This window comes from Wolffia australiana, chromosome 2, assembly GCF_029677425.1.
Source record: "Wolffia australiana isolate 7733 chromosome 2, ASM2967742v1".
Lineage (NCBI taxonomy): Eukaryota > Viridiplantae > Streptophyta > Magnoliopsida > Alismatales > Araceae > Wolffia > Wolffia australiana.
In genome coordinates, this window is record NC_135836.1 from 19,612,981 (window position 1) to 19,627,114 (window position 14,134).

Consider the following 14,134-nt stretch of genomic DNA (forward strand, 5'->3'; position numbering starts at 1 on the left):
AGGGAGGACCCCTCTGCACTGGGCCGTAGACAGGGGGCGCCTCGACGTGGTGGAGATGCTCCTCGACAGAAACGCCAACGTCAACGCCAAGGTCAAGATACATTCATTCATTCATGCCGAGATATATATATATATAATAGATACTTGACGAAGGTTTGTTCCACGGCGCAGGATAACGAAGGGCAGACTCCGCTCCACTACGCGTGCCTCTGCGACCGGGCGGCCATCGCGGAGGAGCTCATCCGGCGGGGGGCGGACCGGGGCGCGAAGGACAAGGACGGGCAAACCCCCGGCGATCTGTAACCACGTAACCCGTACCGATTGATTTCAACGGTCCCGATTGCATGGCTTTTGTTCAAAGGAGGAGCTCGTCGGCGGCTCCGTGGCGGCGGAGGAGGTCGTAGGGGGCCCAGAGGGCGTCGACGGGGCAGGGCCGGGCGGCGTCGAGGCGGAGCCAGGGCTTGCCCTTGCCGCTCCAGTGCAAGAGGCTGACCGGGCCGGGGTGCAGGTCCCGGCAGCGGCCCTCCACGTTGTCCCCGCCGAGCCCGTGCTGGTTCCAGCGGTGCGCCACCGGCTCGACCTCCCCGGCGAAGACCAGCAGAAACGGCGGCAGCGAGCCGAGCTCGTAGATCCGCGCCTCCCACTTCTGCACGCCCATCCAGGCCTCCAGCCGCCGCGTGTACCCGCCGGACCGCCACCGGTCCAGGTCCATCACCATCACGCCCGAGTTGAAGTAGCAGGCCGGCCGGCTCCGCCCCTCGAACGTCGCGCTGAACCGCCGGTCCGCCCAGAACCGGTCCGTGAAGTAGGCGGAGAAGTTGGCGTGGCAGTATTCGGGCGCGGCCAGGACCCGCCCCCGCAGGTCCGCCGCCCAGAGCCCGGCCACGTCGTCGACCAGCACCAGGTCCGAGTCGAGGTAGATGACCCGGCCCACCTGGCTCGGCAGCAGGTCCGCCAGGTAGATGCGCGCGTAGTTGAGCGGCTGGTCCAGCGCGCGCCGCACCGACGACGCGATCTTCCCCCGGACCAGCGTCGGGTCGAACCGGTACATGCGCGGCGCCAGGAACGGGAAGGTGGTCCGGAGGAAGGGCCGCAGCCGGCGCGGGGACGAGGCCAGGAAGTGGAAGACCACGTTCTCCGGGCACGCCGCGTGCTGCAGGATCGACAGAATGCCGGCCAGCGACCCGCGGAGGTACGTCGAGTCGAGGGTCATGGCTATGTGGACCGTCCCCGCCGGGTCCGTCGCCGGCGCGCACCCTGGCCCGTTACGGAACGCCGGCGCCTCCCGGAACGCCGCCCCGTCGCCGCCCGCCTGCAGCAGAAGCCACGCCATCATCACCCCCCCCAGCAGCCTCCCCATCCTCTCTCTCTCTCTCTCTGGGTGGGTACTGATGATGGAGGTGGGCGGAAGACAGCTGGAGAGACGCGGGGTCCGGGCTGTGGCTGGTGTGATGTAGAGAGAGAGAGAGAGAGAAGGGGAGAGAGAATAGTTTAAAATAGGGAGAGCGCGTGGGTATTTTTAGGAGGATAGTAATTTGGTCCTGGGCGGTGGGTGGCGGGCGTCCCATGAGCCTCTGACGTCGTGTCTGACGCCAGATAATCTAGAGAGAGAGAGACGATAAAAATGTTTTTTTTTTTTTCTTTCTTGATTTTCTTCCGCTGTGCATGAAATGAGAAAATAATCTGCGTTCCCCGGGTAATAGTGCCTCGCATTAGAAATGGACATGAATTTTGGATGAATATCATCTTGTGGTCGGATGGTCCTTCTTTCATGTGTCTGCGATTGGATCTGACCAATGATGACTGAAATAAATATTGATGTGAGAATAATGCCAGAGTGGTGACTATCCAGAGTCCCATGATGCATGGCTCCAGTAAAAATTGTCTCGCTCCAGGTGTCCTGAATGGAGTCACTTGGTCCACTAGGCTTCTGATTCGGATCCTGCTAGTTTCTACCACAGTTGGCGGTCCACGATGAAACTCGTGCAGCAGAAGACATTGATCAAATCAGAGCTTTGATAAAATCTCCCGGTGAAAAGACTCGAATGTTGTTTGGTTCGACGAATGAGTCGTCCTGAACTGTAGAGGTGTCCAGCCTCTCAACATATTCTCATGGTCTTCTGCGCGTTGGATCTCCTCGTCTTTTACTTGTTGAGCATCGCGAGGGATTCGTGAAACTCTTATCACCATTTCAGTCTCACCAGGAGGGGAGATTATTCAAACAGATAATACACTTTGTCGCACCTTTAATCTTTTAATGCGTGCTATCAACAGTTAAAATATTTTATCAAAATACCAGGAAATCATAATTTGACTACAGTATGAAGTTTTAAATAATGTGTATGACCAATTTTTTCCCAATAAGTACAGAGAAACATTTTGATTTCATTGAATATGATACCACTTACTGAGTAAAAAGAGTGATATGCTTTATAATTTTAGTAATTCACACATAAAGGATAAAAATAAATGTTACAGCAAAAAACCAACCTATATCATATAATTCCAGAAAGATTACTACTTTTCGTACGAGGTAGGATGAAACTATCAACATATTGAAATTTTAAGAGGAAAAGGAAATTTTAATTTATACTTTAAATATGTAGGTTATAATGATAGAGATTCATTCCATATCTGTATCAAATAATATATTTGCATAAAATACCATTTTAGGGGGAAATCACGTCATATATTACTTCAAAAAGAGGTATTTTGAATGAAAGAAAGCATGGATAATTAATGATATCCTTTTTATTATCTGAGGAGATGGTTAGTCTGCATTGTATCCCCTACATGCGTATTCTTGGGGTTAAAGCACACTAAAGAAGTTCTCTGAAAATGTGGCAAATATTTTACATGGGGAATATTGCTTCCCACGAGCTCCAAGGTGCCCATTTTATCCACACAATATGGGAATATGTTTCGAAAAATGGTGTATGTCATATTTTCCCAAATTTTCACTTTTGATTGTCAAGTTGGATTGGAACCTAAAATGGACTATGATGAGACCAATTTCTGTCTAGGGCCCAACTGAACCTAAAAAGACAGGACCAAGGCCAAGGATATTATTGCCAAGGTGTAATTGGTCATCAAGATTCCTGAAGTAGGCAAATATCCATTCGGATTGATGGGAGAAAGAACTTTCCCATATTTGATATATAAAAAATCATTAAAACATGACATCCAAGAAAAAAACATGACAAGAATAGATGATTAAATCACCTTGTGTTCAATCAGATTTATAATCAGATGTTTCCCAGGTGATATCTTAAGATGTGCATGTGCCTAGGATATACCAATATCCATGATGCCCTCTTTTTGATATATACATATCTCATAACATCAGTGAGTGTAATGGGAAGAGAAGAAGGGTGGAGTTGGTAGCACACATTTTAATGGATTAATATGATCACAATTACATGTTTATTTGCATTAAATCAAATGTATGTGTGTTTTATCAAGCCAAAAACTGTTAAATTTTTAATGAGTTTTCTAACGTCTAATTCTGAAGGAACATAATTTTTTGAGTCGTAGTATAATTTTTCTTGAGTTTTGGCATTCTATTCGAAGAGATATCATTTTTAAATTAAAAAATGTATTTCTAAATATATATATACAGGTTTGGATTTATTTAATGGCTTTGACTTTTTCCATAATTGAAGGAGAGAGAAAACCAAAGGGCTGAGAATGATCCAAATTCAAATTGAGATATCTGACGATTTAGAAGAAGTTTGATGCTGAAGTTTTGGGCAGAGATTCCTTTTCCTACCTCTTTCCATCCATTTGGTTGGATCTATAAATAGAGCTTCCAATTTTTATAAAAAATATCTTTGAGCTCACTTCCTCCTAGAGAGGCTGATTGAAAGAGAGTGAGGGTTTTGAAGGTCCATCAAGGTTTGCTTGGTGTTTTTAGTGATTTGGGAAGATCAACAAAGAAGTGGTTGATTTGCATCAGAGAAGTGCCTTAATCCCTACAGAACATATGAATCTAAAGTTAATCTCTACATTGATTTCTCTCCATCACATCCCTTTAGTTAGATCTACATCCATTTTTCCATCATCATCTCATTCTCATCACCATCTTCCATCATCTCACCCAGCCACAACCATCTCTGATCTTAATCTCGTTAACTTCATCTCATATAAAAGCCCAAAACCAACTTGTCCATCATCCTCTTCTCCATCTCACAACCACCTATCCATTCTTCCATCATACCTATCAGTTAGGTGATTATCATTTCTTCTTCCACGGTTCTATTTCACCATCATCCCTCCACATCCATTCATCCATTTAATTATCCGATCTTCTTATTCATATTATACATCCATCATCACTTCGCGCTTTCATCTTATCTCACTCTCTCATTTCCATTTGCCACCTTCACATCCTCCTAAGTATTCCTTTGCAATTATTGTTCGGATCATCTTTGTCAAATAATTATTATCACACTCTCACCACCTCGTGTTCAAATAAATATAACCTACTATGTTATACTTATATCCTCTCATCCCTCATGAATAATCATTTAAATGATGTTTAAACACAAATGTCCATTCCATGTGAAGAGAACCCTTGCTCATCACTAACTATTCAAATTATTTATGAATAAAAGTTTATAAATTATTATTGATTAACTCAAATGTCGACAGATTAACTCCTAAATTTAAGTTCATCTGAGGTCAGGTCTGGTTGATGTGGGCACCTAAATCGAGGTGCCCCCTATTTATACTCATTTAAGGAATTTCTATAAAAGTCCTTATAACTTAGTAAATCCGTCAACATCAATAGATCCTATGCATGTAACACTCTAGTGCCATGTACCCATCTATTTAAATTAACAACCAACTGATATTTATTGGCTAAACTTGTTACCAACTTATATATGAGTTTTTAAGTCATTCTTTATTTATGAAAATATGATAATTTTTTGGGCCTAAAAAGAAAAAAAATCGGTCGGTTTGGGCCTAGGGCAACAGCTGCCATGACTGTGCCTGTGTGGTGACACTCTAACCAGCCAGCATAGCAACATGGGCTTATCACATAGCCTACATGGTGCCGGCTGGCTCATAGGTGGCCTAGATGTGTTATTTCATATCAATATTGACTACCACCATTTTCTACTCTTCAAAATAATAAAAATATATCGACTTCTTCAAAATAATGGATTTATTATTTTGAATTCCGATGCATGTACATGTGAAAGAAAATGAAACACTGGATGAAGATCTAAAAATTAGGAGTTATTTAATGAAGCAACCACTAAGGACCCCACAACATGTAGGACGTGGCCTGTCCCATGGTGCCAGGTGCATCATCTTGAACATAAATTTCATTAAATTAATAATCATCTGAGTTCTCTAACATTCATATGAATCTATTTAAGGTTTTTAATCTCTTTACATCAAAGGTACCTGAACAATCCTCAATTAGTTGAGCATGTGGCCATATTTTAATGGAAAAAAATACAGTGATTTGGATTATTAACTTGGAGACACTCTTCTTGATGCAAAAATCTCATATATTCATCAACATAAGAGGAAGAATCATCACCAACACTCCATAATGCTCCAAAAGCAAAGAACAAGGCGATTAACTAGCCTTGAACTTGATTTAAGGTCTATATTTATGTTTATCGGTTGGAAAGATTTAGTATTTTTTCCTTTTGATCTGGAATGAACTAAATTCTCATTCGTATTATAAAGTTATAGATATTTCAAGTCACTCATCACTGTTTTCCCTTCAACTAGTCATAATTTTTTTGCAGTAATGCAGAGACGGATTTCTCACTTATTACTCAACTAAATCATGTAATTTGTAGCATTGGGTGATATTTTGGTTCCTTTTACCATTGACATACAATAATTTCATTTGACCATAATATCCTAATGTGAGTCTTGATTTTCATGCATTGATTTTTAAGAGCCATATTTTTGGTACTTTATCCTCAAAGTACCAAAATAAACTTTAAAGCATTTTTTGAACTTATCTCATTACAATATTTCCATCCATACCTCATTAATCCAATTCTGACATTGAATTTAAAAATTGTTATTAATTTCATACATTTTCTAAAAAAATCTCATTTGTATGATAATAATCATTTATCCGTATAGTTTACGAAAATATGTTTTTTAAAAATTGATTTTACTATTTTCACCCTCAATTCACCTAAACTCAAGGGGTAAGTCAATTATCCTTTAACATTTTTCCTTTGAACTTTATCTTATTTTTTATTTTTATTTAAAATTATAAAATTAAAGAATATTTATTCCTTAAAATCCTTATATTATCATTTTTTTGAAATTATAGACCTATAAAATTTTTGAATAAAAATGGAATGAGTTGACTTGGTGAATATAGACACATGAGTTGACTTGCTCATTAATATTTCAACTGATTTCTAATTTGATTCGGATCTATTTATCAATTGGAAAAGAATAACTATTGTATTTAACCACATAAATATTTATTTAGTTATTAGATTTCTCTTTATTAAATTCAACCTAATTTTACCAAGTTAACCATTTTAAAATTATCCTCTCTCTCTGTGGATTCTACCATAAATCATAATTGAAATTGATTTTATAAGGTTGCATGAGTTTAGAATTTTATTTTTGATTGAAGAAACGTGTGTTAAAAAACCACTCAAGTTTTTCCCATTACTAGATAGTGCAGTGCCAAGCTACATCACGTGCTCTAGAAGAGACAGAGGAGTATATCACCTCTCTCATGGACCATAATTTTGATTTACAATCGTGTATCTATAACCCTTCAGACACTCGATGCTCCTACATCAACCGTGAAACCCTAATTGGGCTTCCTAGCTAGTATTGATGCATTGGCCAAGGGCTTTTTAACATTGTCTTCCTTAATCTACTTCCTACCATAGTGAGGGCCAGTGATCCTATTTGGTCAACATAAGCACCTTCATGAAATTGTTGGTGCATCCAAGCTAACACAATTTGATTCCCATGATTATGGACTCGTAGGTCATAGTCAAAGTACAGCTGTTGATCCACAAGATATTCTTTGTTCCTCAAGTCTAAGGACTGTCAAATATATTAAAGTTGGTAGATCATCTACTAATGAAAACATTAGTTTCATGGTAACAACATAATCACCTCATGAAATAATGCACACTTCAAATAAAAATATTTCTCACCATAACTGATGAAATATATTGAGTTTTACTCAGATTCTCTGTCCATGTGGATTTTCCTGTAGCCTCAAGGGCCTTTTGATCAAGAAACCTTAAGATTAGCTCCAAGGCAGCTATCTGATAACATACAGAATTATAGTAATATATTATTTCACTGTACTTTTTTTTTTAAATTCATACCTTCTTGATGCCAATTTAAAATTATTTCATTCACGTGAAGTCATTAAAAATAGTGGAATATAGTACAATATTGGAGCATATTGTTGGTACTAAGGCATGACACTTGTGTTAGCTTTACTTATTTTGAATCATCCATGCCTTTTGAACTGATTGGGACTGATCATGATAAATTAGCAGTTGAAATATGATATGCATGTGAGTAAACCAACTTTGCTAATTTGATTGACAAACAAAAGAGTTAGTAATAACATGATGTCCATATTCAATCTGTTTATTATATACTTATTGACAAATTTTAATACTTTCCTATTGATAATCTGATAAATTACGTGATAAAAGAGATGATTTTTATGTTTCTTACCCTTTAAGTTTCTACACTATCATGTTACTGAAAATACATTACAAGTATTTATAATGTCTTCCTATTACAAGATATGATGTAAATAAGTCTAATTATACAATGTTCATTATTAATTGTTGAATTATTTATTTTTCATATTTATGAAATAATAAATTCCATCTTGTCTTGCTAGCCTTGAAGTATCGTACACAATATTTATGCACACATGAATAGGTACCATAAAATCTGATAAAAATTATTTATCAGTCCCATAAATTCACCCTACCAGAGTTTCACCAAAAGGAGAAAACTCGTTAGAGAGACCAGGTGGACACACCTGAATGGGGTTAGATTTAGATCAATGTTGTTCTTGATTCTTGAATTCACAAACACCTTGGAGTGACAAAAAAAGTTTAGACCCAAGGTCAAAACCTCGAAGCAAAGGAGCTAATCTTTTCTTTCAACATACTAGTAAGATAAATTTTCATCCCATTATCACCGTTCTATACCACACTTACCGCCAACCTCCCCTTTTCTTGCTTTGCTTGAGCCACACGCTATCAATTACTGTACAACCATTCGAAACAGATAATGATATCGGATATTGTTACTGTACCAACTGATATCTAGATATCAGTAAAAATGGATATTGGAATAGTGTTTTCCAATATCCAATTCAGCACCCATCCTGATACCGACATCCGGTTCTCGGTATAGGATGGGCGATCACTACCATCAAACATCTGCGTCTGCAATTATCACGGACTCTGCCATAGTTTTTGCACGCCAGCCTATCACCTTATAAGCTTTTGAGAAATCATTTGCGTAAGCTAAATGTAGCATAATTAAGATGAAAAAAAATATTATTGCTAAGTTTAAGCTAATACTGAAATAAAAATCCCACAATAAGATTTATCAGGCTTCAAATGATTCAGTATTTTCAGATTAATATTCATGTTTTTCACGAATTATTAATTTTTTATTGGTTGCTCTGATTTTATTAAACAAAAAATAAAATATAAACTCAGAGGACGTTTGAATTTTAATAGCGTTTATAAATAGTTTATAATTTTCACATGATTAGGCTTCATAGAACCTCGAGCCATACTCTCATGTGTTTACATTTTATGGAAAGCGAGTCTCGTTGTACTTCATTCCAATTTTTTTTCTATGATTCTGTGATGATTGCGCACCAATGTAAGTCACTATGGCACCAAACATGACTACCGTCATGGAATAAAATATTTATATTGCCCGGTTCTACTATAAAGCCTATTGGCGCATGGATCTGCAACTTACATCACTAGAGATGCACCACGTGTAGTGATAATTTTTTTTCAATGTGCAATCACATTTGACGCCAATATTTTGAAAAGTTTTTATTGTGCAAATCACATTGCAGAGGAAGGTGAAGAAGCAAAATTACTCCGAAGCAAACGGCGCGGTTGTAGCATTATAACTTTCCATAATTAATTGCACCAACATCTTTAAACTAATATTTTGCCTATTCTTTAATGTGTATTAGATACCGAAGCACATCATGGTGTCAGAGGTGGAACAGAAAATCATGTGCATAATATCTGGAACTTGTGAGCTGTGAGGATGCAGAAATCCAAGGTGACATCCCAAAAATGATGATTCGGGAAGGGATGAATTGTTGAAAATTTTCCAACTTTAAAATACAACATATGATGATCCAGAAGCAGTGTAGCACCAAAACTTTGAGGGATGCTTTTTTCATTTGTATTCTACTCATCTCCTCAGATATGTAAAGAAATCTCTTGAGAAATATAAATCCTCATCTTGAAATTAGTCCTACAATTGTAGGCCGAGTGAAAAAGGAACTTTTGAGACCCTTGAGGTTTTCTTGGAGGTTCAAGTTGAGTGATGGCCTCGGTCGATTTAAAAGCATAGGAATGTCTTGAAGGAAGAAAACTGATCCTGGATGCAGTTAAAGATGAAAGGTGAGTTCATCTGAGTCTACATCATCATCCTTCTTTCTCAACAACCAATAGTTAGATTATCCACACCTACATATCTAAATCATTTTAGCCACATCATCCATTCATTGAATCCTTCCTCAAATTCATCAAACATTATTTGACCATTCCATCTTCCCAAAACCCATTTCATATGTATAACTATCTCAATCGATGTGCTCTCTCATCTCTTCATCCACCATACATTAGTAATGTTATCCCCTTCTTACCATTCCTTTCTGCATCCACCTCCATTATAATGCATACGTCTATAATTCTTTCTACCTCTTTTTTACCACCTTTTCACCTCAACATCTATAATCAAATATCCATCTTATTATATATCCCTTCTCCTCTCTTTACCACTACTTAGAGAGGTAAATACTGGTTTCCTGTTCCTTATTCCTTGTAGAGATGGATCTTGGTCGACCTCTTTAATTCTGATTAGAAGTTCAAGATCAACACAAATTTTTTTTCATTAAATTCAACTCCTATTAGGACTTTCTAACAGCAGACGCCTAGCGATTCACCCCTTGATTTGACTCCTAACCTATGATAAAAATAAAAGGTAACATCCTATGGTTCTGACCGACGAAACATGCCATAGATCTTGCCCGAATACTGCTGGATTCCGCATGTGATGGGGTTACGAATTCTCAACTTTGTTTTGCCATTTTACTGAGACGTATTTCCCTGGCTTACCACGTTGAGCCCTTGGTCGGGCCAACTGGGCTTTAGTTGAATAAGCCATAATATCGATCATATCAATCCGTTCAATCTGATCGGTGGTCCGTCTTTGAAAAGCCCTATGAATCGAATCATTGAATCATTTGATCAGATAGTCATCTGAAACTGAACAGGTCGGGCCCAACGAAACTGCAGATCAGTACCCTCTCCATTACTTTTGCACTGATTATCCCAGCATTTAAACATATTAAGAAGACTATTTGCTTCTTGACGACTATTCAGGTCAGAAAATCAAGCATCACCTCCCCAGGATAATCAATAAGAAGCAACGCAACGACATCATCAATTTTGAGCACGATCGACGCCAGCACCGGGAACAGGGGAAATCGCCACGAGCGCTCTCTCAGATTATCACTACTTTCGCGTTGGGTCGATGGAAAGTAAGAAAGCTGAAGATTTGAGAAATGGGGAAGTCGAAGAAGAACGTCGCCGTCACCTGTGGCGGCGAGGATAATCGTCGAAGTGAGGATCTGCGTGCACAGCTCGCTGACTCACTCGCGTACCCGTTGATGAAGAGCGTCGGCGAAAGAGACAAGCTCAGCGGTTATCCCGTGGGCAGCGAGAAGAAACAAGCCCGCGGTGCAACTCGAACGACGACTTTTCTATCAAATATCGGTCGACAAAGGCCGCTGCTTGATAATCCGATTCACGGTCCGCCGCGTCCGGCTAGCCCGGCTACGGATCCATCTTGGCCGTCCACGTCACGGGTTCCAGCATTTTGGATTGCAGCGATTCGGGGGGCGCAGCTGCCAGCCGCCGCTACGAGCCTCCCAAAATTGAGCCCGTCCCACCGTTGCTAGAATAGAAAGAGTCCGCCCCGCCTCTGTTTCGAGCCTTGACCCATGATAAATCTCGGCCTTACACGTAACCCCCCGCCTTCCGGCCTTCTTATATCCCCCACCCGCTCTCCTCTCCTCCGCACCACGTCACCAGCGCCAGCGAAGAACGCGAAGACGACGACGGTAACGGCAACGATGAGGCTCGAGGTCGCCTCCATCAGCTCCAACCCTGCGCCGGCCTCAAGGGTGTTATTCTCCGAAGCGCGCAAGCCCACTTCCGCCGCGGCGCTCGGGCGGCGCCAGGCCAAGACAGCGCGCGTGCGCGCCGGGGACTCCCGCAGCCGCGCGCCGGCGCGCACGGTCGGCTGCCCGGAGCCGCCGTGGCTCGTTCTCCCTCCTTCTCGGCCTGAAAACCCCTTCTCCAGCAAACTCGACCTCCATGTCAACGGCACCGACATCCCCCTCTCTATCCGCATGGTCCAGCTGAAGAAGCGGATGACAACAACAACAACTACGACGGGCGTAGAATCGCCCTTGGATGACGCCCTCGTGAAGGCCATCTCTGCTGTTGTCCTCATGATAGGCGAGCTCCAGAGATGGATGATGGCGAATTCCGCCGACGAGGCCGTCCAAGGAAGGATTTCCAGAGATAGACGAGATTCCCTCCTCTGGCTTTTCCGGAGAGTCTTCTTCAGCTCCCCAGACCTGGTCGTCTCCCTTCTCCTTCTCCTCGCGGACTTCGTCTCCTTCTCAGCGCAGAAGGCGGGCGCCGCGTCTGTAGTTTCTACTGTGAACGACGATCAGTCGTTGGCCTGCGCCGCTATCTCCAAGGATATGTCCGCCGAGCTTGCGCCGGAGCGCGCCGCGGACTGGGCGCCGGAGCTGAACAGGCTGACCAATTTCCTTAGCTGGTTCGATATCGGCGTCAAAGAGGGCGCCCTCGGTCCGCCGCTGCACCACGACGAGGAGAGCTGCGTGGATCGTAGGCGCAGAGCCTACGAGAGGACCATCGCCGAAGGAGAGGCTAACTCCATGATCCTCTCCAACTACGCCCAGTTCCTCTACCGCATCGCCAATGACCACGACAGGTGCCCACTCGAACCCAATCTCTCCGTCTTATTCGTTTTTATCGATCTCTTTCTTCATTCTAACCTAACTTTCTTACATCTAGGATTCACATACATAGAACTTATCTTCTTTAAATATGGATTTTTTGAGTATTTTAGATATCTATTCAAGAACTCTAACCCGAAAATCTCACTTAATGGGTCTTATTCGTTTTTTATCGATCTCATTCTTTATTCTAATCTAACTTTCTTACATCTAGGATTTAGATACACAGACTATAATCTTCTCTCAGTAGGAATTTTTTGGAGTATTTTTAGATGGTTATTCAAGACCTCAAGCTCAAAAATCTGACGTGGTGGGTCTTATTCGTTTTATCGATCTCATTCTTTATTCTAACCTAACTTTCTTACGTCTGGGATTTTGATACACAAAACATAATCTTCTCTCAGTAGGGATTTTTTTGAGTATTTTTAGATAGTTATTCAAGACCTCAAACTCAAAAATCTGACGCGGTGGGTCTTATTCGTTTTTATCGATATCATTCTTCATTCCAAACTAACTTTCTTACGTCTAGAATTTAAATACACAAAACTCATCTTCTTTTAGAAGGGATTTTTTATTATTTTTAGATAGTTATTCAATAACTCAAATCTGACGTGGTGGGTTGATCTATGGGCGTTGCAGAGCGGAGCAGTACTTTCAGTGGGCGGTCATGGCGGAGCCGCGCGATGCGGAGGCCATGAGCAGGTATGCCACCTTTCTATGGGAAGAAAGGGGCGACATCACCGGAGCAGAGGAGATGTTTTTGGAGGCTATCGAGGCAGAGCCATGGAACCCTCACCATAGTAGTTCCTACGCCTGGTTTTTGTGGAAGACGGGAGCTCTCGACACCTGCTACCCCCTCCCTCTCCCTTCTTTCCCCGAGGCGTAGATTTTCCCACTTTGGCCTTTCTTCCCCTCTTCAACGTACAGCTGTAATAGGATCATCTTTACCATGCATGTCGCCTTTTGATATGGTGGCGTCTCCTTCTTTCTAGAAACTCCTAACTATGATATTCTCAATGATGGGTTCTACTGTATTCTCTGTCGTCGTGGACTCGTAGTAACCAATGGAGACAATGAAATGTCTCAAGATAAAGAAGGGGCTGAAAAATATCTTAAAAAAGGATGTCGGAGGGGAGAACCGGACAAGGAGAAGCATCTACGGCCGACGGCGATGCTTATCTTCTTTGTCTTGCTGGGCCCTTTGTAGATAAGAGCAAAGCCACGCGTGGCTCCACCTATCTGGCGATGCCGCTCCCATCGTTGACCGTGTTTACAATGAAAGTGAAAGTCTGTGCGCTTATCTTGCGTGAATAACTCATGATGCTCGTCTACTACCAGCATTTTTATTACTATCCAATGTCAAGATCTGAAATCGCCAGTAACAGAAGAGTCGTACTCAGAGGTGCATAATTTGACATCTGAGTTTGTTGTTTCAGGTGATACATGTGTCTATTAGTCCAAACTACGCATCTTGAGATCGGTAAACAATACCCTAATATTGCAGCTGTCCCGTTGTACTTCCTGAATGTGATGGCCGCGTTGTGTTTATATTAGCAAGTAAAACACGTAATAGGTCTTTCAAACTCTCTCATGAACTACATAAGAATTAGGTGGTTTCTAAGTACATACATCCCTATCTACATATTGGGGTAGAAGGGGTGGAGTGTAATCGAGTAATTTTACGCATATTTGTGGCATTTCCTTACAATGAGCCAGAAATTAGGGTTGAAGTGTCGTTGAAGACTTCTGGTTCATGCAACAGTATTTAAAAGTACTAGGACACGGCGAGCAAGGGTCGAATCCACAAAGAGAAAATATTGAATATGTGAATTCTGT

General features: G+C 41.6%; 3 protein-coding genes across 3 annotated transcripts in view; 2 read left to right on the plus strand and 1 right to left on the minus strand.

Moving 5' to 3' along the window:
- LOC144699987 (acyl-CoA-binding domain-containing protein 1-like) overlaps positions 1–360 on the plus strand; it is a 2,388-nt gene extending 2,028 nt beyond the window's left edge. Inside the window, exons 5-6 of the mRNA XM_078571348.1 lie at positions 1–91; positions 172–360. The exon at positions 1–91 is cut by the window's left edge and continues 7 nt beyond it. Coding sequence (XP_078427474.1) covers positions 1–91; positions 172–303 — 223 coding nt within the window. The 3' untranslated portion in view covers positions 304–360. The remainder of the gene's footprint in view (positions 92–171) is intronic.
- Positions 1–1,491, minus strand: part of GATL3 (galacturonosyltransferase-like 3) — a 1,569-nt gene extending 78 nt beyond the window's left edge. The window contains exon 1 of the mRNA XM_078571349.1: positions 1–1,491. This exon is cut by the window's left edge and continues 78 nt beyond it. Within this exon, the coding sequence (XP_078427475.1) occupies positions 356–1,360 (1,005 nt within the window). The 5' untranslated portion in view covers positions 1,361–1,491 and the 3' untranslated portion in view covers positions 1–355.
- A 9,276-nt stretch (positions 1,492–10,767) lies between these two features.
- On the plus strand, positions 10,768–13,210 carry LOC144699991 (uncharacterized). Its single transcript, XM_078571350.1, has 2 exons — positions 10,768–12,273; positions 12,938–13,210. Exons 1-2 carry the CDS (start codon positions 11,249–11,251, stop codon positions 13,182–13,184), a joined length of 1,272 nt encoding a protein of 423 aa, XP_078427476.1. The 5' UTR covers positions 10,768–11,248; the 3' UTR covers positions 13,185–13,210.
- The last annotated feature ends 924 nt before the right edge of the window (positions 13,211–14,134 follow it).

Excerpts from the sequence above, each read along its gene's own strand:
- LOC144699991 (XM_078571350.1), top strand. The coding sequence starts at position 11,249 with ATGATAAATCTCGGCCTTACACGTAACCCCCCGCCTTCCGGCCTTCTT. Across the intron at positions 12,274-12,937 it reads ATCGCCAATGACCACGACAG|AGCGGAGCAGTACTTTCAGT; the intron begins GTGCCCACTCGA and ends TGGGCGTTGCAG.